This window comes from Perna viridis, chromosome 1 (genome assembly GCF_037379345.1).
Source record: "Perna viridis isolate PV_CMFRI_1.1 ecotype Kerala chromosome 1, ASM3737934v1, whole genome shotgun sequence".
Lineage (NCBI taxonomy): Eukaryota > Metazoa > Mollusca > Bivalvia > Mytilida > Mytilidae > Perna > Perna viridis.
Window position 1 is genome coordinate 15,867,098 of NC_142445.1, and position 27,276 is coordinate 15,894,373.

Below are 27,276 nucleotides of genomic sequence, written 5' to 3' on the forward strand. Positions count from 1 at the left end.
TGACCATTGCAAGCAATTGTGATAGACATCCAAATGTTTTCATTAGACTTACATGGTTAAATTCTATGCAATGTTTATTTTTGGCCCCAATTCTAAAACAGATGAGGACAGTGCAATACCACTTTCTGGGGTCATATAAAAGTAACATTGACACCTTTTTGGTATAAATGAACATAAACAGAATTCATGTGATTTATAAGTTCAGACACTACCAGTATTCTTCAAACAGAATTATTCAAGATAGAGGCTCAAAATTATGCATGTAAACACCATTGCAAACATGATATACCGGTAATAGAAATACTAACAGAAAAACCTTATATACTCTGGTAGGGCATTAGTATAAAAACCACATAAAAATATTAATATAAATCCATGAAGTGAACTAGGCATCATGGACAAAGGAGGAAGAAATATATTAATCTTCCACAAACCTGATTTTAACAGTAAAGCAAAATGATAGTGGCTTAAGAGGACAAAATTTTCATTTTATTTTTAGCTATATACATATATGCCACTTGAATAAATAAACAAAGTAAGGTAGTGTGAAAATAATTTTTATTGTAAAAAATTTAACTGAGTAGCACAAACTAGTATTTCAAACAGATTTAACCGGTAAATGCATGATCAGGCAGAGTACTGATTCATAAATCAACACTTTAATACTGCTTTTCTTTACACATTATTATTCATCAGGTCGTATACATGTAGTAGCTTCTTGAGTCTTTTTTTAAAAATGAGTTTATGAATTAAACAATTTATTTTTGGAAATGCTTTTAACAATGTTTCCGTGAACTATCCAGACAAGGCCAGAAAATTTTCACATTTCTGAAAAATCTTTCGTAAATGACGAAAGTGATGGGTGGAAGAAATAAATCAACATTAGTTCAAGGAAGTGTGATACTGAAAGACTTTCAATTTTTGCAAACATTTCAGGAGCTTTTCCTCTTTCTTTATATATAATTACATGTATTGAGTATAGTAGTCAACCTGTCCACAAAAATAATGTATGCTGGTTTATAAATTCCTCTTGCCAAAATAGTGTTGACATATTTATGATATGCTACAAGCATGTTCCATAAAATGTAGTTTAAAAAATCTTCTGCATCATACATTGATATATTGTTAGACACATGATTAACTTGAATACTGATTAAGAACAACAGGTAAATTATTATTTTTTTTTTGCTGGTAATTGAACTGTTATCTCAAAAGAATAAAAGCTACATGGCATCTGTATAATTCTATACTGAAAGAACAACAGCATTCTGTTGTAAGATCAGTACAACACATCATCTTGAAGAGTTCGATTTTCAACATTTGAACAAGAATTTAATGCTTTTTACAATTGATTAGGACCATAATGGTGCAATATCTTATAAATCAAGTTTAATGTGATTTATCATAGGGTAGTACTACCGGTATATTATAGGTCTGCCTGATCAGCTAAATAACTTTGAATATCAAGATATCCCTACTAAAATTGTTACTGGTCTGAACCCCGTTGAATTTGGCTTGCCATGAAAGATAGAACCATTACAACTGGTTATATAGAATAACAAGTTTTGAAAGAAAAAAAAATTATGAACTTACATGTTACAAATTTATAAGTATGAACTAGCATATTCCATACAGGTATAAAATACTATTGATAAAGAAAAAGAAGTATCAAAGTGAATTAAAGGTACAAAACGTTCAGACCAGGAAGTAAAACAATATAACTCATTTGACAAAATACTTTAAATTTCTCATAATTTGTAGACTCCATTAATTGATATATTTTACTAAAAAAATATGAACAGCGTTACTAGAAAACAAAAAATATCAATAACAACTTTTAAAAAACATACAAATTGTTAAATATCCTTCAGAGATTATCAACAACAATTTACATATAAAATGTCAACAATCAAACACAGTATACATCAACTGCAAAAATGATCATACCAATAAATGTAGGCTCTAATGTCTGGACAATGGCCCTAAAAATGCTTGTGATATATGTAAATGATTCTTATTTATAAAATAAAATTAAAAGGAGATTTAGTACCCCTTAAAAATCTAATGTATTTCAATAAATTGTTACTTACTGAACCTTACAAATGCTTTGTAATACTATTTATGTAACTTGCCTGTTTCAGCATAATTGTCCAAATATTTTCTTTACAACCAAAATAGAATAATGAAAAAGTTTATAGTACATCTCATCCTATACATAGAAAACTCAGAGCATATGTTCACTCAAGGATCAACTTGGTACTTTTAGCAACAAGTTTGAAGTTATTGTCCACTAAAAGAAACTGTATTACATACTTTCTTTAAAATCCCTCAAAAAGTTTCCTGAGATGTGATTAAAAGCATTATAATAATGATCAAGGTGGATAATAATTTACCATTCTAAAAAAAGCAGGGGCAGATCCAGGAGGGGTGCCAGCCGGGATTCCTCAGAAGGGCAAAGGTTGGGGGGAGAGTGTGCTAGGACATTATTTCCGATAAATATCATTACAACATAAATCTTACCACAGAGTAGGTATTAAAGAAAATCAAGATAATTCAGACTCAATGATCTTGGGTACATTACAATTGACTTTGTCATTTTGCCATGGAAGGACAAACAATGTTTGACAGGAAGCCATCTATATAAGTTACATATATTTTAACATATAATTATAGTAAAACTCTAGTTTTCCAATTTGCCAAGTTGCCATGGAAGGACAAAACTTGTAAGTCAGGAAGCTTTCTGCATCTGTAGCACAAATCAAAACACCTAAGTAAAACTTCAGCATTCCATTTTGTTTCTGGTTTTTGGTCAATAGTCAAAGCTCCACTGTTAATTGATCACAAGTCAAAGATCCAACGAGTAAGTATCTGAGGAATATTTAACTTCGTACGATGAATATAAAAGAGGACTCTGATGTGACACAATGTACAATGTCTCACACCATTTGTTCTTCATTACGTAGTTTTCGCTTTTTTAGAATTGGATTGTCTGAGTCTGCTAAGTTCTTAATTGGGCATTGTTCATAATCAACTCTCATTGTTGCTAAAGCATTTGTCATTTCCTCCTGAAAGTTAAAATGTTATCAAGGTTAACTTCTCTAAACAGGAAGCACATAAATTGAAGACAGATTTTGCATAAAAATATATGTGTACCTCTAATATACTTTGCTGCAAACAATAAAAAGTTCTTAAAGAGCATCTAACATAAACAAGAGGCTCCCAGGAGCCTGAATTGCTAACCTGGTTAAAGTTTGTCTTTCAAGGGTAATAAATTTAACAAGGAGATGTCCACCAATTTTGACTCAAGAAGACTTTAGTAGGACTTATCATAAGGATCATTTCAGCAAATGAAGGTTTCTTTCTATCTATTGCAGGTATCAGGATATTGGCTGAAAACTTAAGGGCAATAACTCTTACAAGGGGTCGCCTGACAACTTTGATCCCTGAAGACTTTTGAAGGCCTTATAATAAGGATCATTTCAGCAACTGAAAGAGTTTGGCTAAACCTAATGGTTTTGAGATATATGCGAAAAACTACTGTCTGACCCCTATGTTCTATTTTTAGTAATGGGGGCTATGTTTTTTGATGGATCAAAAATCCCTACATCAGTTCTATGCGGGATATCACAAGAAACATTCATAAGTTTGGTTTCAATTGGTCAAGTAGTGTCAGAGGAGAAGATTTTTGAAAGAAATAACATTAAAAATGGCAAAAATCATTGAAAAGGGGCACTAACTCCAACATGGCTTAACGGATTAAAACCAAAATTTGACCAGAGATAGATCTCATCATGCTGAACACTTTTAGATTTTAGCTAAACCTAACAGTTTTGGAGATATATTAAAAAATCTACTGCCTGACCCCTATGTTCTATTTTTAGTAATGGCAGCCATGTTTTTTGACAAATCAAAAATCCCCACATCAGTTCTTTGCAGGATACCCCTAGGAACATTTATACCAAGTTTGGTTCTAATCAGTCAAGTAGTTTCAGAGGAGAAGAGATTTGTACAAGTGTTAACGACGACGACTACGGACGCCAAGTGATGGCAATAGTTCACATGGCCTTTGGCTAGGTGAGCTAAAAATGATAGGCTAGAGTAATTCATTTTCGCATGCATCCCTGCCACCCAAAATAAATCTGCTTTTAGCTTGAATGAACAGTACAATTATATTGATTCCTCAATCTACTATTCCAGATTGTTTCCTAGTGTAGTCTGTTAGATCAGTAAGTCATATCACTAACATGAAACAATCTAGAGTAAGTATGATGTCATAACATACCTGTACATCTTGCCACATGTCTTCGTCTTCTTTCAATATTTTGGCAGAAAATAATGGTGTATCAGGCACAATTGTGTTGTCCTGGTAATAAACAATAACAAATGAGACAATATAGAATCCATAATAAATTTTCTTTAACTTTTCTGTTAACATACATATATACATATCTAAGTCAACTTTGCTTAAAAATACATTACAATAACTAAACAGGAGTCCAGCTGTGTCCTTTGATAATCTTTTGTGAAAATTCCTTAGTTGGAAAAAAAGGAATTAGGAAACTTTAGTCCCAGTTTCTGCCCTTGCTGGTAGGGGACTTATCATAACTTCAACAACCAAATGTGATCTGTATACACAGTATAGGGTTGTATACACAAGGGCAGAAGCAGATCTGTATATACAGTATAGGGCTGAGGAAGAGCTGTATTCACAGTATAGGGCTGAAACAGATCTGTATACACCGTATAGGGCTGAAGCAGATCTGTATATACAGTATAGGGCTGAAGCAGATCTGTATATACAGTATAGGGCTGAAGCAGATCAGTATACACAGTATAGGGCTGAAGCAGAACTGTATACACAGTATAGGGCTGAAGAAGATCTGTATACACAGTATAGGGCTGAAGCAGAACTGTATACACAGTATTGGGCTGAAGAAGATCTGTATACACAGTATAGGGCTGAAACAGAACTGTATACACAGTATAGGGCTGAAACAGATCTGTATACACAGTATATGGCTGAAACAGAATTGTATACACAGTATAGGTCTGAAACAGATCTGTATACACAGTATAGGGCTGAAACAGAACTGTACACATAGTATAGGGCTGAAACAGTTGTTATATCAGGAAGGACTTCAAATGATATTACTTTCCTTGTATAAAGGAAAAGTGGCATAGGTCTTTAAACCTTAGGAATACACAGTAACTAAACAATATTTTCTTGTTTTGAACAAACAAATGATTCTCTATAAATATAAAATAAAGTATTTCTTGGACGTTTGTTTTTACGTGATGAGAACCACCTCATTTTTATATCACCCAACTTTAAACAACCATATCAATGTACATTTGTCATCACTGATCAATTATTACTTTGGTAAAAGGTGTAACTAATATGTGATAAATATCAAACTGGACTTGTTTCTCAAATTAATAGAAGAATTAAAGGAGTTTTACATAAAAACAATAGCACTGTGTTACATGAAAAGACATGTTGTATAGTGTCAATGTTATTGCAGGAAGTTTTTTTTAAACACTTCCTGTAAAATATATTTTCATTTATTTTCATTCATAGACATCATCCTTAGAATAAATTTAAACTGCCTCTTCCTGTTTTTAATAATAAATCTATGCCAGTAACAGCTGCTAATTTCTATAAAAAACCAGGAAAATACAGGAAATAATACACATATTTGCAACATTTTTCAATTGTGAGTTCCCTAATAAAATTAGTCATAGATTCCCCCCCCAAATAATGCATTGTATTCTAGTTGCTTGAAATAAAAAAAAAATGCTGTCCATTCAAATACTGGGTGATATCAAAAATTAGACATAACTTACTGCTATCCATTTATTGGGTTTATATTAAAATTAAGACACAACTTACTGCTATCCGACTCCTGAATATAACTGAAATATTGCTGCTCCAGTGTTAAACCCCAACAATCAATCAATCAACTGCTTTCCATTTATTGGGTTTTTTTAGTAAAAATTAGACATAACTTACTGCAATCCATTTATTTGACATAACAGCTTCTATTGATAATCTTTCTTCAGGTACTGTCTTCAACAAACCTCTTATTAAATCCTTAGCTGAAATCAAAATAAATCTCTAAATCAATTCTATACTGAGACTATTTCCTCAATACTGAATCATTGATTACTATGGTTAAATGTCCCATGCCAGGTACATGTTTTTCATGCAATCAGAACGATTGACTGATCAAGCAGACCCTGCTCTGTACTAGTCCGTCAAGCTGAGCCAGATTTTTTTGGTACAGAAGCAACAGCCCAAAGGTAAGGCATGTCACCCACCCCTGACACATTTTTAGCTAATAATTTGTCACTCTATCCACTTAATTGCCATTTACTTGGCAGAGAAGCAGCAGCTTCTGACACTGAAATACATCCAATAGACTGATCTCAAAAAAATTCCATGATGTTTATAGCAGAGCTTTTTAAATCTTGCCTTTTTTTTGGTGACATCTCCAAGCTTTAATACAATTTTATGTTTTGGTAAAAATATTGGCAGCGGAAAGAAGCCCAAAATTATATGAAAAAGAGTTGCAAGAAATCTGATACATGTACATAATAGAAGTCTAAAGTGATAAGTAGTATTTTTACCTTCTTTGGACACTTTGCTCCACTCAGGATTAGGAAACTCATATTGACCATTCCTGATTCGTTTTTTCATACCAGGTGAAATAGCTGCCCCATGATTACTGTAAAACGGTGGGTATCCACACAATCTGCAAAGGAAAAATAAAAATAGGGCTTTAATGGAACAATTAGTGATACCCCACCAGGTAATGGTTAAAAAGAGGGATGGTAAAATGTTCAAAATGGCATAATTATAACTACAATTTGTATTTTACTCAAAATTAAACTTAACCCGTATTTAATGGTACTAAACAACTGTCAAAAGTTTAAAAAAATTCACCGATCTGTTCTCAAAATATAATCTGGAAGCCGTCAAGGAAGGATGACTGGAAGGATGGACACACTTTTTAGGAGGGTATCGCATAATACAAGTGTACCTCATCACTCTGTGTGACGGAATATAATAAGTAACAGTGCTTTTTGATAATTCCTAAGATCATACAATGATAGAAACTATGAGGCACATAACACATAGCTCAACAGTCTTTACCCTATACAATTTATATTTATGAAGTACTCTTTTGTGGACTGCATCAATTACTGTATAGCAGATACTTTTGCATATTTTAGCAGTCAGTCAAAAACCACCAGAATAAATCCACAAAATTTTACTCTAAAATTATGTACGAAGTGTATCACTTAGCACCTTCCAAAATAAGAAAGGCAAAAATTTTTTGCATACCTTTTTTCCTCGCAATCGCAAAATTTTACCCCCACCAAAATAACCTTCTTACAGTATGCCAACAAGTGTAATATCATCACGAAACAAGTTAAACATTGTGAAATCATTTAACGGTCAAATACTTTTGATTTCCATCTCAATACTTAATACTTTTTATGATTTCTGGAAAAGCATTAATTTGTTTTACCAATAAAATGGTCTTATAAATCAGATTTGTGTTTCAAAACTAAGTGCATAAGTTACTTTAAATCCAAAATGACAAAATAACAAGCCAAACAAGAATTAACATAAATATCTTTTTGCCTTTTAAGGAAATAACTTCAGCAATGTGTTCTCATACAACTACAAACCTTGTTAACTTCTAAAAGCATTGTCATAAAGACCATTTCATAAATTATAGTAGAATTTTTTTTTTATCTAACTTAAGGTACAAGATATAGTCACTCTTTTCAAAACAGCCTATATTCTAAGACATAATAACCACTTGAATCTTCAGGATATTTAAGTATAATCCCTCGAGTGTTTAGGTATTCAGTATTAAAAATTCCTTATTTAAATCCAAAACCCTTCTTTAAAAACATGAAAGAAATGTGATAAGCTTTAAATATATTTCCTAAAGAATTGTATGAAAGTTTCTTCCATGTTTTTTTTAAGTGCAGTGTGTGTTTTTTTCTAAAAATGTATTTAAATATTAACAAAATTAAACTTTGATAACCACAAGCAAAGGGTAAGTTCAAGTGCATTAATTCAGAAATTTTTGAGACGTTTCTATCAATGTGAAATATGTGAAGGCCCTACATGGCATTAATAAACTCACAATGTGTACCTGAGTGTCCTTGATTTATATACCACGATAACAGGTGGTACAAATTGATTTAGGGCACCACAAGGTGTAATTAAATAATGATGTCAAATACTCAACAAGACTGATATTGAGATATTTTTTACTCGGATTGTATACATCAAAACCTGTAAAGCATGTAACTGTGTTATTTTTTAGCAATGTGTTTGATTTCCTGTAGAAGGTATATGTTACCCAAGCTTATCCTCAAAAAAAAAATTGTACAACCAATCTAAAACATGGGACATTGTGTTCTTAAGGTTCAAAATCCCCACATTAACTCATGGTCTGATGCCTGTTGAAGGTGATGGTAAAAACTGACTAGATGTGTATTGCATCCAAATACCAGTTTTGACATTTATAAGGGAATCTCAGTCCCCTGGTAAATATCAACTGTAAACACAGAAAATTCCAGATTTTATTATTTTTTTTATCTAAATGGCAAATCGTGAAAATAAACCTCACATTTTTTCCAGTGACTCAAATCATGAAAATAAATGCACACAAAAATTTCTGAATTTTCAGTATTTTGGATTTTATTTTTGTTTGTCCAGATTGTGAGAAGTAACATTTTGCTGCTGATATCATTTTACAAATTTTTTTACTAATCTGAATTTCTAGTACTTCATGCAAAAGTAAGTTTTATCATATAATCTTTAGTTTTGATTTAGAATGTAGGCAACCATGATATTTAGATAAGTCTTAAAAACTTACAATATATACATAATAACACCTAATGACCACATATCACATGATTTGTCATATTTTTCTGGACCCAATACTTCAGGTGCTGTAAAGAAAAAAAAATCAAATTTGTATAATTAGTAACTGGGCTACATACTTGTCTAAGAGCATTTAATGAATGCTTTTGACAGTTTTGTGTAAATAAAAATGATTCCATAAGAAATATCAAAATATTACCAACCAACAGTTTGCAGAAAAAATACCACTTTACCATAACATATCTACATAATAGTCAGTCAGAAAAAGACTTAAATAAATCTTAATATACAATTATGGTGCAGATAATACGATAAAAATGACATAAAACAAGATTGCTACACATAGCCATAAGTCCCTGGCCACAGCAAAAAAATTGTAAAAGCAAAAGCCCTTTATCTCCAGTAAAATTAAAAATTTGTCAAAACAAAATTGCAGGGCAATATGATCAACTACAAATGGTGACTAACAATCCCGCAAAATTTGAACAAAATCCAAGGAATTGCATCAACAACCTGTCCTATTAGTGTAGAATGTACAAATTTAACCAAGTCCCATAACTCCTGTAAAATTTGTCGAATCAAAACGGTGGTTTAATATGATCAACTTCATATGGTGACTTAACAATCCTACAAATTTGAACAAAATCCATTGAGAGCTTTCTGAGGAGTTGTGTCCACAAAGTACAAAGTGTTCCTATAGTGCAGCATGTGAAATTCAACAAAGTCCCATAATCCTGTAAAATTTGTTAAATCAAAAAGGTGGCACAATATGACCAACTACAAATGGTGACTAACAATCCAACAAAATTATAACAAAATTTTTTTCCCAGTTTCCTAGGAGTTGCAGTCACAAAGTGTTCCTATAGTGTTATTATGTACAAATTCAAAAAAGTCCAATAACTCCTGTAAAATTGGCAGCACAATATGATCAACTACAAATGGTGACACAATCCCACAAATTTTTAACAAAATCCATCAAGAGTTTTTGAGGAGTTACATCCACAAAGCACAATTGTGATTGGTCGATAGGTTACCAGGAAATATATTGGTCAATTCCAATTAGTGACATCACTGCACATTAAGTAAAAGATTAATATGACTAAGTGGTCAAACAGGAATTCGTTGTTCCTCAAAATCGACCATACACTACAGAGATAAGTTACGCCGGTACAAAATTGTCAAGTGGTTGGGACAAGAATTTGCGATGGACAGACAGATGGAAAAGGGTATTAAAAACAAAGTACCCTGTCACAGACTTTAAAGTAAGGGTGTAATGATTCCATTCTATCACTATCCAATAAATGTCATGATTCTTGGTTGGTGATCTGATTTGTATCACAATCTTTACAGACAGGGTCACATTAGTGTTATTTCTATTTTACTTCAACAAGTTCCTTACAGTTTTCGCGAATTTGCAGTGTTTTCACAGCAGATAAAATGGTTTCAGGTTTAAAATTAAATTTTAAGCTGGTCATGACACCATTTTTGATATCTGGTTTAAGTACTTGAGGAAACAGTATCAATTTTCATAATGTAACTGAAAGGATCTAGATAAAACGATGGATTATTATCCCCCTACTTTTAAGCCCACCCTCTTGTTGACAATGATGTAAATAAACTATTTTAAGACAAATGGTTATCTGTAAACATATCCGAAACCACAACTTTTTCATAATATAATTGATAAGACCACTTTCTTTGTCGTACCAAATATTTTTTATGGGCCTGTAAGTAAATCCTGGGAAAGTCTTCCCTGCTCTCTGATTTTAATGTATATTACTATGAGTGGATAGCTACTGAAGAAAATGCTGTTATTGAAATTATATTGAGGTAACATTTTCTTGATTACTGTGTGTAGTTTTTTATTTAATTTCACAGAACAAAAAAAAATTATAATAATTTGTGATCTTGTTGTGTCTCTAGAGTAAATGGATGTTATTTTGTATGCGATTTACATGATAAGAATTTATGTCTCAGATCTTTACATACCAACATAATAGGGTGTGTAACATGGAGTCTGTAAACTTTTAGAATTTGCTGAAATTTCTTTGGCAAAACCAAAATCTGTCAGCTTCAGTAAAGCTTCAGGTGATTTCTTTGTATAAAGTAAGTTTTCAGGCTACAAAAAAAAATCAAAATCATAAGAACATTTAAAATATGACACAACATTATAAATTAAATATGTAGATCAGAAACTGGATACAAAATAGTTGAATAATACATGTAGCAATTATAAGAAGTTAATGTTTCTTTTCAGAAGCTAAAATCAATGCTTTTATTTTAATTCGACATGTTTCACTTCTTTCATTTCACCGGTATCAAAGAGCCTGCCTGTGATAGCGAAAATGGTTTTTATTGTTTTTATTTTCAGAATGCAATAAATGTAGTCTGGAATTATGGGCATGGCAAACAAATGGCTGAAAATGTGTTTCATTGACTCATGAAACATCATTTATCAAGCTAATTATCCAATGAGGTAAGCATACTTTAACTAAAAGGACAGTAAATGCAATCATATAAATAAGGCCAAGTTAAATGTTTTGTCAGTATAAATGAAAAAGAATCTCAAGGTTTACATTCAATATTTAAGAATTTTGAAAAATCAGTAAGGCAGTGGACCTGATTTGTGCATTCTCCCTTACTTCTAGAAGCCAAAACAGGCACAATGAAAAAAGTTAAAGGAGTGGGCAAAACATTTCATTACCCTCAATGAACCAATCTCTTCTTTGAAGAGTTTTTTTTTAAATATAATATTTAACATAAAATTAAAAAATTTTAAACATTTTTTTTTGCATTAATATATAAATAAAACATACAAAAAACAATACTTAACTTTTTTAGTTGATGGGATTTTCATGGAGCAGAATTAGTCTACCTATCTAACATTACAGCTATAAACTGAGGCCGAAACAAACATATATATATTTATATTGGCCTAATCTATCTATAGTTAATTCTGTCTACTGTAATTTCTCCTGACACAAGACAACAAAAGTACACTATTAATGCCCATGTTTTGAAGTGGCAAAATTGAAGTAAGAGTTGGCTTATGTTGATAATTTACCTTTAAATCTCGATGGGCTATGTTCATGGAATGTAAATAATGAATTGCACTAGCAACCTGAGTGACAATTTCTGCTGCCTCTACAGAAAGAAAAATCAATACCATGCACCTAATTATTCAATGAAATACTTGTAATCTTCATAACTTTGGTCCTGATATTTTTTTTTTACAAATGTTGATAAGCATGTTGATTGTGACAATCATATTTTTTTTATAAACCTTTTGTTTTTGTTTTTCTTGGGTTTCAGAGGATACTTTGTTTTTGTGTTAGCAATTAATATGGCTATGGTATCATTTGAAATTCAATATACTTCAGAAAGAATCACTAAAAACTACTACACCAGTGTTCCAGCTAAAAAGAAAACATCCTAAAACAGAGGAAAATAGATTATGTCTGCATTTAGCAGTACTTTTACATGTACTTCAGTGGAAACTAAATGTATTATATTTCCTTTACTCAGAATGTATAAAATGTGTATATGTCCTCCAAGATGGTGACTCTAATCCTAATTATTTTCAAGCTGTAACATCTCATTACTTTAGTATAAAGATAACTCTGAAACCAAAATTAATGTTTAAGATGATCTGTTATGCAGAACTGTAAAAGTAAATATATTCCTCAATTAGGAATACCAGGTCAGAGTTAATTAAGGGATGGTCTCACCTCTTTCTGTAAATGCACTGTCTGCTCTCTCTTGAATTCTGCTAAACAATTCTCCACCTTCCATGCTAAAACAAAGTGCATATAAGTATACAATGCAGTTGTTGTTTATTAGAAAACTATAAGTACATTACAACCTTTTAATAAATCCTCTACCTGGTACCAATTTTGTTATATTATTTACAAGTAAATGTATAATGTAGGTGTTTTCCCATTTAGCAATCCATCCCAGCCTTCCTAGTGGTACACTTTCAAAGAGATCCATTTACTTTCGTTCATGTTAGATGAATATTAAGAAAACACTTCTTTCTGGCCCCTCGTTCCCTATCAGTTCAATTCACAAACGAGAGTCAATCCAAGTCTGACCATTGTGGTGTAGAATATTGTGGAAAAATATTAGGGCAGGGATTGAATTTAAGAAATTTTATTCACTAGCAAAATCAAAGTTTCTTGAGTTACTTCTGAACTGAACTGATGAATCATAAAGAATTTCACAAGCAAATTTTAGCAAGTGGAAATAATTTCTACTAGCAAAATTGAATTTTAATTTGCATTTAGCAAGTATTTCCCCATAAATTTAATCCCTGTTCCTATGCTTATACAGGAGTTATATAGTTAAATTCTAAGAAATGCTTGTTAAAGGCCCATATTTCTGAAATTGTGAGGGCCATAACCCCCAAAATCAATACAAACCTTCCTTTTGTGGTTTGGAACTTTTAAAAAGATCAACCAAGTAATACTCAAATTATCACAATGAAACCAAGTATCTACAGATGACAACAGCACCATACCAATTTATGACCCCAATTTTTTGCATTTCATTTTAATCATGGCATGTACATGCATTACTGAGTTCATTTCATATCAATTTTGTACACTTAAACTATATTCAGTGTCCATCTTTTTGATATATTTTTCAAAGCTTTTTGCAGTCGTATTAAAAGGACTTCAGTCCTTACTAATTTAAGGAGGAAGACCTTAGGTAAGGGGCATAACTCTTGAAAAGCATTGGAATGTGTGTGTAAACATTTAAGATCAATCTCTAGCATGTAATCATCAAAGTAATTTGGACTCATTTCATTCTCTTTCTAAAGAAAGCTTGATAGGCTTTGGGTGAAGGTTGAATATGATACAAACATATCACTGACTTCAAAAGTTGTCCCTTACCCCATGTCTACCTACTTAATGGGCAATCTCTACTAATTAAATGAATTTTTGTGGGTAAATTACAACTTCTTTGAAATATTGATCACATATTTACAATGATATATCATTGAACTCTTTTTATTTGTAAACAGTGAGCTTATCAAATTATGTTTTGATAGAAATGCCATTGTCTAAAAGAATAATACATATACAGTCGAACCTCGTTAAGTTGAAGTCGAGGGACCATGCAAAAAGGTTCGAGTCATCCAAAATCAAGTATAACCCAGACATAGTTTTGTCGATGATTGTTTGTGCATTTACTTCATTGTTGTATTTGTTGTGCTTGTACATGTACTTCACATTACAAGGTACTTTGTGATGTCTTGCGTTTCATATCGAATGATATTTTTGTATACTGTATATCATATTTGAAATATTGAACAGTACCTAGTGTTTCTGGGAAATTTCCTTTTTATTTTTTTCCACACTGAAAACGTCATAAGTTCATAACATGTTTGTATGACTCACAATCAGGAGTATCGTCAAACCATGTGCTCTACATTTGTATAAAAAATTTCAGATTCACAAGCGACACAAATGTAGTCATTAAAACACACTAACTATCGTCTGTTTGATGTGTAATTGAATTAACAGATACCATTCCAATTCATAATAATGTATTTTAAAAATTCTTTATCAAAATATATGACATCACTTTGAGTATAAATTCTGACGTGATTAATAAAAAAATTGTTTCTTTTCACTACATGCGCAATGTTGGATTAATCAAATACACAAATCGAGCCATAAAGAGTGTCAACAAATGAATAAAAGAACAGCGTTCCAATGTCTCCCACGAAAAAAAAAGTGGGGAAAACTTTTAATTCACTGAAATTCAAGTCCAAGGACCGTAATTTGCATAAAAAATTAATCAACCATAACCTAAGTCGAACTTAATCAGTAACTTCTCATAGTAAGACTTCATACAAAACATAAAATCAATTGGTAAAAGCATTACAAAAAAGTGCAGAAAACTATAAATTCACTAAAATTGAATAAAATCCATGGGCCACAACTTCCGTAAAAATCATTCAACCGTAACCAAAGTCGAACTTAATCTCTTCATAATATGGCCACATACCAAAAACGAACTTATATGGTAAAAGCATTATAAAAAAAAGTGCGGAAAACGTGAGTGGACGGATGGACAAATGCCAGGCATTTCCATGTCCCCTCGCGACAAGTCTCAGGGGACAATTTACAAAAGCCACGCTAATCGTTGTAAAAACACACTCCAGTCATGGTTTGTAATAAAGCAATCAGTTTTCCGACTGATTGGTTGACTTCGCGACATCAGGGTGAATTAACCACAAAGCCCAAACGACGGGATGGATTGATAACCCCAAGTTATCAGAGGTTTCTATTCACTGGAAGTAAAATTGTATTGGTGTATGGGGAGTTTTGCTAGGACATTGTTATTAGTTCGAGTTATCTGAGATTTCGACTTTTTCAAGGTCAACACATTGAGGTTCGACTGTACATAATCAATCATTACATGTCATTTCAATCATGGCAAGTCCATTTCATATTAATATAATTTTTTTTGTGTACACTAAAATTATATTCATGTTGTGTATAAATACATATATACTCATTACCACTCCATAACAACAAGTAAACATCTTTGACCACTGTAAACATTTTCATAAACATCTAATATTCTGACAATGTGAGGACAACCAGATGCACGCCAATGTAAATCAACTTCTCTCCTAGCTTTTGGCACATCTCTTAAAACCTAAAAATAAAAAAAACAAAAATATGAAAAAAAGTTTTGATTTGTCAATGCAAAATGAATCTGGTACATTTGCATATCGTATTCTATTTTGTCCTTACATACAGTTATGTACATGTACTAAGTAATCATTGTTTGTACTTTGTATGCTTATTAGACCCCTTGATTTGAAATAACCCTTTTTCTTCTTCTTCATCAGGATTTTACATGTCTATGGGGAAAAAAATCAGGTCTCCCACTACTGAGCAATTTGGGCTAAAAAGTCACCCTGGTGTTGCTCACTTCACTCTCAGACAAAACAAAAAGCCAAGTGAAGTCATATTCTGAGTTCTCATTTTCAGACATTTTCAAAGATCTGGACTGTACTCTGCCTATTAGAAGAATTTTGACCAATGTTTCTTAATGTGTACATGTGCATGTATATAACATCATATATCACATATTTGATAAAAAAAAGCAGTGTTTCTTTAAAAGTGAAGTCATTTCTCCCTGTTTAGGTAACCTGAACTCTCCATTACTACTTTTGACATTTTATCAGATAATGGTCATTCAATCTATACACACTAGTATAGTAAACTATATGCAGGCCAGGTATCCGAACATAACCAACCAAGAGCTGTTTGGGGAGACACAATGAGCATTGCACTATAGAGGTATTGTATATCTGGACACACAGAGTCTGATACATTTGTATGCCTGCAGTCTGCTGTGTGGAGATTAACACAGATTCTATAGAGCCACTAAAGAGTGAAAAGAACTCAGTTAATTAAATACCTGTATATTCAGAAAAAAAGCAACATTTTTATCCTTTTCCAGAACAAAATATTTTCAAACTTATCAAATATAAAGGATGTCACACTAAATAGGAGAATTAGGCTTCACCTCAGAAATATTGAAGTAAACAGATGTTTGGAAAACAGGGAACAATTGAACTTGGCAACAACAGTACTGCTATATGAATAGAGTATTGTCTAATTTTAAAAAAAATAGAGTGTTATGTCATCGGTAAACGGACAGAAAGTCACAGGACAAAAAGTCACAATACTTTATATAGCACCATAGACAATTTATACAAAACAATAAACAAACAACAATATAAGCACAGAAAGTCAATAAATAAAAAGTTTTGCAAGGTTTTCTTTAAACACACAATATCACTTTGTCATATCATTTTGTTTAAACACATGAGTTCATTTTCACTATTGTCACTGTTTTAGCAAACACTGTTGAAAGTCTATTTAGTTAGAAACGTCTAACTCTGCAGCTGTAGTACATCTACCCAGGCAAATGTTGAAGGCGACACCATTCAGGAATTGAAAATGAAAGTTAGCTGTCTCCTCTGTATTGTTTTCCTTTCTAGAGAAGCCCTAAATTATCCCACTGATTATAAATTGTTAAATGTTGCAAAAACTAATTACTATCACCCCCAAATTGTTTATTTAGCAATTAGATTGTTGTTTTAATTAGTACATGCAGGTCTGTCCAGATGTTCATGCATTTCCTTGGAAGCCATACATCTTTAAAATCACACATCGATTGGTCAAACAAAACTCACCACTTTCACTATGCACCTTTTATCAAGTCATACAGATTTTGTAGCACATTCATTGGTCATAAAAAAAAAACTACTGGAAATTTCACTTCTACAAATGTATATCCAACAAAGAAGAAAAAAAATAATACTTCAAAACAATCTTAATACCTTTTTCATAAAAATTAAATATTTGCCTGTAAACTTTAGCAAAACTCTTATCATTTTACCATAATTGAAAAAAAAAAATACAAAACTAAAAATTAATCCCCCCAAAAATTAAAAAAAAAAATATTTCTATTTCATATTTGCCTTAAAAATTATCAACATTTTATGATTTGTGACTTTTTGTCCTGTGACTTTTTGTCCTCAATTTCCACTGTGACTTTTCGTCCACGACTTTTTGTCCATGACTTTTTGTCCGTGACTTTTTGTCCTGTGACTTTCCGTCCTACATTCATGTCATCTAAGTCAAGTCAAGAGGCATCAACTAACATATTTAAATCAGCTCAACATTCTTTATATGGATAACATTCCAGGATTGTGCTGGGCTTTGCCATGTCCCAATTTGCGATTTTTTTACTGGATATCGCGAGAAAAATAACCAGTTGGGGATTTTCTTGGCACCTAGCTTTTGTATATTAAAATTGACAGGAAGTTTGTCATCAACAGATATTCTCTCCAATTAAACAACTGTGTTGACACCTGGTCAGAGTTAATTGACCATAACCAATTTAGGTATTAAGACCAGGTGACTGTGACTCACAATATTCTCATGGGAGGTGTCAATCAGATGTAAATATATTATTGAGCTGATTAGAACTCTCATCATCTGGTCAAAGGTAAACACAATCATGGCCATGTGCACTTGACTAAATACCAGCTACATAGCTCTGTTAAACCAGATGGCATATGATACATTCAGAAACAGATTTACCATACAAAGGAATAAATTAAATCCAATTAACAACGATGATCCCACCAGGAAGTGTCTAAAACCCTTTGAAATGCAAGAATTCATTAAAGAAAATGGATGACACTTGTTTTCACTTTTACCATGTGACTTTTTTAGAGGGAAAATTGATAAATAAATAGCATGGGGTTCCCAAAATCTAATTAAGGAAGTAGTGAAGGCATTAAGTTATAATATTCAGATATCAAGCAGAAGGACAAGAGGACAAGAGATAATTAAAAAGGGACACAATTAATAGACCAGGGTAGTTTCCTGGAAATTTTATTACTTGAAAAAAGAATCAAGTATGAAATTTTATAAATAAAAAATCAAATTATATTTTAAGACAAATTTAATTAGACCACACAATGCTAGTCTATAGCCACTAGCCCTAAGCCAGTCAAAATTGATTCGGGTTAGTGAAATAATGTGTACATTTCTTGTTTCTGGCTAGTTGAATCCTATACAGTCCTCTTTTATCTGGACTAGTCATTGAGAATTTTGAAGGAAAGGACTGACCACAAAGGAAAAAGGTCAATATGTTTTAAAATCATGGATTATATGAGCATAGTAATGTAAAAATTTATTGATAAAAATAAAACACCAGTTTCTGGAGTAGAACTTTGATTTTGCATATGAAAAGTGACTAATGGTTTTAGACCCTGAATAAGACTAGAGCTAGAAACTTGCTTTATACATGCAACAAGAGTGAATCTTTGGTACATGTGTGTCATGAATGAAGAGGTTATTCAGATGAATTGACAAAGATAACTCATAAGTGGATTAAATATCGTCATATTTTTAAAAAAAATAGAATAATCTCTTTTGGTACCCATTATGGCTTTAATTCCTGAAAATTGGCGAAAAAATTTGGCAGTTGGCAATTTTTTGGGGCGACAGAATTTTGGAAGCCTGAGCAGGCCCTAAACATTATTTTTATAAATTTGCCATTCTGATTTACTGTACAACCATAAAATCCTTTTATTCAGTCAAATTAAATTCATATTTTAAAACTGATTTTCAACACACAATAAAATAAACAGAATGGATTATTAGTCTGCTATGTATGAGGCATTCATAACTAAAATCATGACAATAATTAAATGCACGCTTGACCAAAAACTCCACCTTCGCACCAGAACCAGGTTAAACAAAAACAATAATGGTGACCGATGACATTTGTCTGATGTCATTCATGCATTCCTTAAGTACATGTAGGTCAACATTAACAATCATGACAATTTATTTTCTTGGACATTTAATAGATGAATACCCAAACCACATTAAAAAATCAATTGCTGCATAGGAATTTTATTGAAGAGTTAACATTCAGACCATCTGTGTGGGGTTGAATCAATATAGTCATAAGCAAGCAATGCTCAGTCTTAAATGAATAGAAATAAAAAAAAATATATCACATTGACACTTGAGAGACTTTCATCAAGGCAAAACAATACATCACAATCTATTGAAACTTCAGAAAAAAGTCCAAAATGCCCCCTTAACAAAATGTTTCGAAGACCTTAACGTTATTTGATTGGAACTCCTCAGACATTTTGACGTTTTCAAAAAGCCTACTTACAGTTGTGATAAAACCAGGCATTCTGGAACCTGGAACTGATTTAATGAAAATATCTGTAATCCAACTTATCAATAGTGGTAAATGACATGAATCAACTTTATTTAAATGGGAACCTACTTTATGCTTTGCTTACACATAAAGCTAATGCCTTTTTCAAATTATTAAGCATTTGAATAGATAATTATAATTAATACCATTTCTCCTTAGAGAGTGGTCTTACAATTGATCAATTACTCGTGATACCATCTGAATCTCCATCGTGGTTGAAAAGTTGCAGAATTTAAATATGGAATAAGTGCCGTTTCTACATTGATCAATAAATGCTGGAGGTATGAAAACACAATTAATTTTGTAGTGCATTTCAAGACCCATTTTGTCATATAAAAAAAATTCCACCGCTTCAAACCCAACACAACTTCACAAATATGGAAACAGGTATAAAAGCAGACTTCTATAAGAGTGCCAGAAAAATTCACCATCATTTTTTTATTTTTAGCACCAATGCTTCGGACACACTTTAGACATGAAAGTGACCACTGCCAAATGTCCTAAATCTTGACCTTCTCCCACAGGACCAAATCACAACTTCCACATAAAATTACAGAATGAAAAAAATCCCTCGTAATTTAGATCCTTGCCCTACATTTCTGCAGCAAATACTAAGCACTAAAATTTAGGACAGCAAAGAAAAAAAATCGGAAAGATACACACTAAAAAACAAAGACTCTATCTCAGACATTACTGAACCTAATGTCCAATAAAAGCCAGAGCACCTTCAGAAAAACTGTCATTCATGTCTTATATAATATAAACAATGTCTAAGAATCAGCAGGAGAGACCAGAGGGAACAGTAATTTTCCAAAACAGTACTTGGAGAATATGATTTGGTACTGGAAGTTAGTAGAAATAGCAGATAGAAATATAAAATAACTATTGGCTTAGAACTGGTTTTTTTCCAAAATTGTTGTAAGTGTATTTTTCCCTGCTGGCCAGATATAGTCCTGACAATAGTGACAGTGAAAATTATATCAATCTTAGTCCGAAATACCTTTAAGGCACATTTCTGATTTGAAGTTTTCTGAAAACATTCGACAACTTTCCCGTTAATACCAAGCCCTAAAACGCTTCCTGTTATTCGGTAATCGTCACTGATGGGGTTCTTTTTCGGCTGTAAGTTCCTATACACCGGTACATTTTGGAACATACTGGTAACCTTACTTTTGAGTAACCTAAAAATTTTGAAATGTAAGTATCAAGGATGTTAAATTGAAATATTTCACAATACTCTGAGTTAGCTTGATAGACTCATTGACAAATCTGTCTGTGTGTCATTAAACGGAAGTGACGCAATTTGTTGATAGGACTGGTTTATTTTTATAAAAAGGACCAGTCAATAACGGGCTGCTTGATTCACATGTTTAAAACCTTCCGAATTAAAACGAACGATAGGCCCGTCCGTTTGTGCGTCCGTCCGTAACACAATATGTTATGAGCTTGTCAGAAATTCTTGTGAACGTGGCAAAAGGTATCGGAAAAGATTACATTTCTGATAAAGAAAATCATCCTAGTTTGAGGAAAATTGAAAATAAAAATCTTGAAAAAAAAAGTTTTCAATTTCAAATCTACCAGTGAAGAAAAAGTAGTATAATTTATAAATAAATATGATGTAAGAAATGCTACGAGTGTTGATGAAATTTCCGTGAAATTGATCAAATATTGTAACTCATCAAGTTAAACCAAGTACAACTATAATAGATTTCAGTTTCAATTGATCTTGTTCTTTTCCAAACAGGCTGAAGGAAGCACAGGTTACTTTTATCTACAAGAAGAGCGATTCTTTTCTGAAAAATAATTATAGGCCTGTCAGCATTCTCCACATTCCTTTGGAAAAAGTGCTGGCGGAGCAACTTTCAGAATTTTTTTCGAAAATATGTTTTATAAATTTCACTGTGTATTCAGGAAAGGATACGGCTGTCAAACAACTCTACTTTTGGAAGACTGGAGACTTGCTTTGGAACAAAATAAATATGTGACTGCTACCATTGTGGACCTATCAAAAGCGTTTGACTGCCCCACCTACCCCAAGGCTCAATATTGGGACTATTACTTTTTAATGTGTTTATCAAATATATTTTTTACTTTATTGATAGAGGAAATTTGTATAGTTATGCAGATGACAACGCATTATCCTATGCTTCTTATAACTATAATGAACTTGTAAGTACTTCAGAATTAGACAGCAATATTTTAATAGATTGGCTCCACTTTATTAGCATGCAAGCAAACCAAGACTAGAAAGTCTCAAGCGATAGATGTAGCTTGAAAGACGGCAGATACAGCACCAAATTTTAATATTGGGGATAATATATCTTGTGACTTTCAGGTGTAGATATTGATTTTATGTTAAATTTTGCAAGAAAGCTGTACAACTTAATATTTTAAAAATCCTATGTAAATTAAGTAGATTAACTATTTTCACACATTTATATTGTCAAATTTAAATTTTTACCCCCTTTTGGCACTTTCGTTCATTGACTAATACATAGAAAATAGAAAAAAAAATACAAGAAAGAGCTTTACGGTATGTCTATTTTGATTGTAATTCTTCTTATTTTCTGATCTTTTTAGCAAAGGCCAAGATGCCTACTTTTCATGTAAGACGTACCAGAGTAATGGCATTAGAAACTTCTAAAATATCATATGATCAAGCTCCACCTATATTATCGGATTCAGTGTGTAAACAATATCATTGGTATAATTTCAGATTCAGTAACTTATTACAGATACCACATGTTAAAACAACAAGCTATAGGAAACAACAGGTACGCTGCTCCAGCCCCCTGGAATCTTTGCCTGAAAACTTCAGGCAGTGTTCGAACTTCAATCAGTTCAAAACCATGATTTCAAGATAGGAGGGGAAAGTGTTCTTGTGTTGAATGTAGCGACTGTTAATCATGCCTCAAGCAGCAACCACGAAACCACATATTTTTGTTGATTTTATATTTGTTTTGTTTCTGCCTCTATGCTTTTAATTCCTTCGCTTGCTTTGCTTTGAATTGCTATTTATGTTTGTATGCTGTATGTGTCTTTGTCTTATTATAACTGTTTGTCTTATTGATTTGTAAATGTATTTTATGCTATCCTCTTTTGGTCTCTCTACCAAAGATAATGATTGCGATTTACCATCAATGTACTGGATCCTAAACTCCAAATCCATACAAACAGCTTTAATTATATTGATCTGCAAAATATACCATCAAGCTTCTTTCAAAACTATTAACTTCTACACTCACAGCCGTCAAAGAGGGGCTCCAGTCTAACTACAACACTTGTTACTCCCGTAGTGTTATTAATTCAATGTGGATCCTGAAAAAATCGAAAGATCTTTTGGAGACCCTCAATTCAAGATTATTATCAGAATATAATAGCATTAAAATTAGATAAGATTTTTCAACACTGTATACTTCTGTTACTCGTACTTAGTTAAAATCCCGACTCAAAAACATGATACATCGTTGTTTCTAAAGATGGTACACCTAGATATAATTATATGGTTCTTGGTAGACATTTCTCATACTTTGTAAAAAATAATTCCAAATCATCTTCCAAATATACGGAAGAAGATGTTTTCAAAATGTTGGAATTTTTGATCGACAATATATTTGTCCAGTGTGGTGGACGTGCAGTTAAACAAACGGTCTGTATTCCTATGTGAACAAATTGTGCTCCTCTACTCGCTGGCCTATTCCTACCATCTTATAAGGCTGACTTTATAGCTAATCTGATCCAAAAGAGAGAACATCATTGGCTAGATCCTTTAATCTCAGTTTCCGCTATAGATGACGTACTATCATAGTTTTGGGGACTGGGTACATCGCATCTACCCCTTTGAATTTAGAAATTTACCATAAATCGTCGTGTAATAGCATGTAATCACGAGTTTAAAAAGAATACGGAACAGTATTTCATAAAACTTAGTATTTAACAAGAATATCATATGTAGTACACAGATGATACAGAAAATAACAGAAAACGAAACTTTATGACGAACCTTCGTTTGAGTAAACAAGGTGTGCTTATATCCGCTCGGATTTTGAGATACAGCTTGTTGTCTTTAGTCCTACATGTGTTTATTAAAGTGTTTGAATTCTGTGTCGGTCTCAAGAGTTAAACCCGAATTCAACAGGTTTTTAAAGTGCGTTTTATTGTTGTATTTTCTCACCACTGCCCAGGGGTGAGCGATCACTAATATGTTTAACCCCGCCTCATACTTGATGTGCCTGTCGCCCACTCCAAGCTAGGATTATGCTGTCCAGTGGTTTGTCGTTGTTTTTTTTATGTTCATTAGTATTCGTTTTACGTTTTTTCTATAGATAAGCCTTAAAGGCCGATTTACGTCTTTTATGAATAGTTTCACTTCATTTATTTTGAGGCTTTTACAGCTTGCATTTTTGGTATAGGTTTTGTCCATCATTAAAGACTGTGTGGTGACCTGAAGAAGTTACTTTTAAGTTTAAGTGCATGGATGACAGCCTCACTGGCAATCATGCCACATATACTATACTTACTTCTCCATTCTTAGTGGCAAAATGGCGACATTTCCAGTACTAATGGAGTGAACAATTCGCAGTCTTGTGTCGTACTTGTGATCTGTACACGGACTTTCTTTGAGACCAAAGCGTAAAAAAAGAATAATAAAATACGCTTAAAAAGTAAAATGGAGCAAATAAAATACATAAATATATTAAAGATTATCTTTTTAATCTTTTATCTTCGACAATTTTGTTTCATATTCCACCTTTCCAACTCTACTATCAAATGCGAGCTGTGTTGAAAAAAAGTGTGTCGGAGGAGCTACATATATTATACCTAGATTAGCAATGACATTATTTTACTTAGTGGCATAGTGACGGAGCCAGGATGACGGGTGTCACTGTCGGAGCTGGACTTGCTTACTCTTTCAGAGCACCAGATGTCACTGAAGGTTTTCAGTACGGAGGGTTATTGCAAATGAACGCTTTACTTTTTTGTGTTTTGTTATCCTTGTCTTCAGTAATTTTGATATATAATAATTGTGGGTTATTCTGTTCGCTATATTGTGCAGACTGTCTATTTCCTGTTTTATTTACTGGATTTTACTTCCTATTTCGTTAGCTTAATTTGGTTTTGGGTGCTTCTTTTTTTTGTATACAATTCATTTTTGGACCGATGAGAGGTTACTCCTTGTTAAACACGTGTACAGCATATTGAAATTTGCCATATTTGTTATTTTTGTGTTATGCAATGGAATTGTTCTTCTATTTTTGACCTTCTGTATTTTTGCCGGTATCTTCAGATCGCACCAGTGAATGAATTCTGAGTTTTTGAAATGATTTATTTCAAAGTATATCATAATCCAGACATAAAAATCATCAAAATATATATCCTATAGAAGCTATAATCTGACTTCTTCATGGTATGTAGCTATATGCATGTCAACATAGCAAAAAAAAAAACGACAAATGTTAATTGATAGCTCTTATGACCTTAGTAATGTATGTAAAGCGGACCAAAAAGGAAAAAAATATAAGCACTACTAAAGTGGATACGCCGCTACGACGTAGCCCATGTAACATCATGTACAATATTCTCCAACCACCGCCTATATAGGTTAACCTATCGAATACAAAGGTAAAACCACCGCATATAAAGATAAAACCGCTACATTTAAAGAAAATGCAACCGCATATAAATAAGAAAGTACCGAATATAAAGAAAACAGTACCGTGTATAAATATAATTGACCAGATAAGACAGTTATGGCGTTTCATACATTACGCTTTCAAATAAAAGTTAGCGACATTCAAAGTAGGATGTTTAATTTGTCATGAATGACTTTGAAGAACCCCGAAAAATATACAAATGTACATGCATACGCCCTACTTTACTACTTTAATGAAGAAATTACACGAACATTAATGAAAGTAGTCATAAAATATTTACATTTCAATAGTCCAGTTCACCATGGTGTTTCGACAATGCCAAACCCTAATTTTACAATGAGACACATGAGCAAAAAGAAATCAAATAAATTTATCTCTGGAAATAAAATTATTCTAACATAACAGTGGATAGGACGAAACTACACAGATAAATCAATTTAAATAAAATGCTTCGCTGATTGCAGCTTCATACGACTGCAGTGGTAAGTTGTGAACAGTCGGGGCATGTATGAGCACACGTACCATTCAAACTTGACACAGATATGAATTTTAATTGCGATTAGACATTTAACTGACACAGGATAACAATTTGACATGAATCAATAAGGCCTGGTTAAGGAAACACTAGCCATGCACTTTTAAAGTCTATTTTAAAGACTATAAACACCTAAAGCTCTATTATCACATACCATCATAGATTCTTAACCCGTGGCCAAATAGCCAAATAGAATGATTGCAATAATACCAGACTGCAGACTGACACTACTCCTGAAAAAATTGCATTATTAAAATCAGAATGCCACCGTCTAAGTAAGATCCTATTTTTATTTATCATATACTTATTATATCACGAGGCAATAAAGTACTAAAAATCTGTTAACATAATTTGTTTGCAACATAGCTCCAAGATTTTAGTTCGTTTTTTTTGTTTGTTTGTTTGTTTGTTTGTTTGTTTTTTTTGTTCAGAGGGATATAGAATAAGAGTTTCATCTGTGTCCATAAATAATGGAACGAACCCTTTCGGCATAACCAGGACAACATGAATATCGTATTGCCAAGTAATACAGGGAGAAACTGTGTGCATATTTATTTCTTACCAAACGATTATCTCCAACAGATAAAAACAATATTAAACCACCAACCTTGCTTGCGTTTCAGTCATGGTGTCCGCGTTCGTTGTGTCCGCTCCGGTTCCAAAAAATCGGAATACCCGGTGTGATTACGGTATGATGCTAAGAAGGTTCCATTTTTTTTATAATGCTGGTTCGGGGTTTGGGTCACCCTTTTTGTTTGTGTATATTTTGGTCAAAAGAGCAACTTTTATATCCTGGATACTCTTATTGTATCGGAATCACTGTCGCCCTGTTTGTAATTTGCTTGGATCCGTTCCCGCATGAAATATGAAGATTTCAATTAATTGATACTCAGCATCGATCTTTATATTTTCCTTTCTTCGATTGCTGACTATTTATAATCTCATAGGGTTTTCCTTCCTAACTAAACATCAAATGGCTTAAATATGCGTTTAACAAATGTTGGGTTTAGCGCCATATAAAACCTGATTTAATCCACAATAAATTACTGTACCAAGTCAGAAACCATTACCCTGATATTGCCATGTGTAATAAGGATTTTTCTTCATTTGAAAATAACTTGAATATCGCGGAAGTGAAAGACTGGTATATTCGGGTAAATGCATAGAAATGCACATGTACAACTGGTACTGATAATAGGTTAGATGTCAGCTAGCTGTTCTTAATTGGGTCGTTATCAATTAAAACCAAATTAATTAGCATATTTAGGTCAGTCGCCAAAGCCTATTCTATAAAGCCTGTTAGCATCTGCAACTATCTCGTACACCGCCGCAGGAAAATAGTTCCATTGACAACCCCATGAAGGTTAATTTGCATGCTATATCAATTTCGATCTTCGATC

The 27,276-nt window shown here is 32.5% G+C and overlaps 1 protein-coding gene across 1 annotated transcript; it reads right to left on the reverse strand.

Moving 5' to 3' along the window:
* Positions 1–541: 541 nt before the first annotated feature.
* LOC148627442 (MAP kinase-activated protein kinase 2-like) lies at positions 542–20,966 on the reverse strand. The gene is made up of 10 exons (XM_088573288.1): positions 20,688–20,966; positions 15,438–15,577; positions 12,637–12,701; positions 11,973–12,052; positions 10,898–11,027; positions 8,901–8,976; positions 6,628–6,752; positions 6,011–6,096; positions 4,283–4,363; positions 542–3,065 (listed from the first exon to the last, which is right to left on the reverse strand). The coding sequence occupies exons 1-10, from the start codon at positions 20,841–20,843 to the stop codon at positions 2,937–2,939; spliced, it is 1,068 nt and encodes a 355-aa protein (XP_088429414.1). The 5' UTR covers positions 20,844–20,966; the 3' UTR covers positions 542–2,936.
* Between the last annotated feature and the right edge of the window lie 6,310 nt (positions 20,967–27,276).

What these genes read in the sequence shown, in the direction of transcription:
- LOC148627442 (XM_088573288.1), bottom strand. Translation starts at nt 20,843, where the DNA reads ATGTTCCAAAATGTACCGGTGTATAGGAACTTACAGCCGAAAAAGAAC. An exon ending in TTACTTGTTGTTATGGAGTG is followed by an intron (nt 12,702 to 15,437) that starts GTAATGAGTATA and finishes ACTTTGTTTTAG; the next exon opens with CATGGAAGGTGGAGAATTGT. An exon ending in CAGTGCATTTACAGAAAGAG is followed by an intron (nt 12,053 to 12,636) that starts GTGAGACCATCC and finishes TTCTTTCTGTAG; the next exon opens with AGGCAGCAGAAATTGTCACT.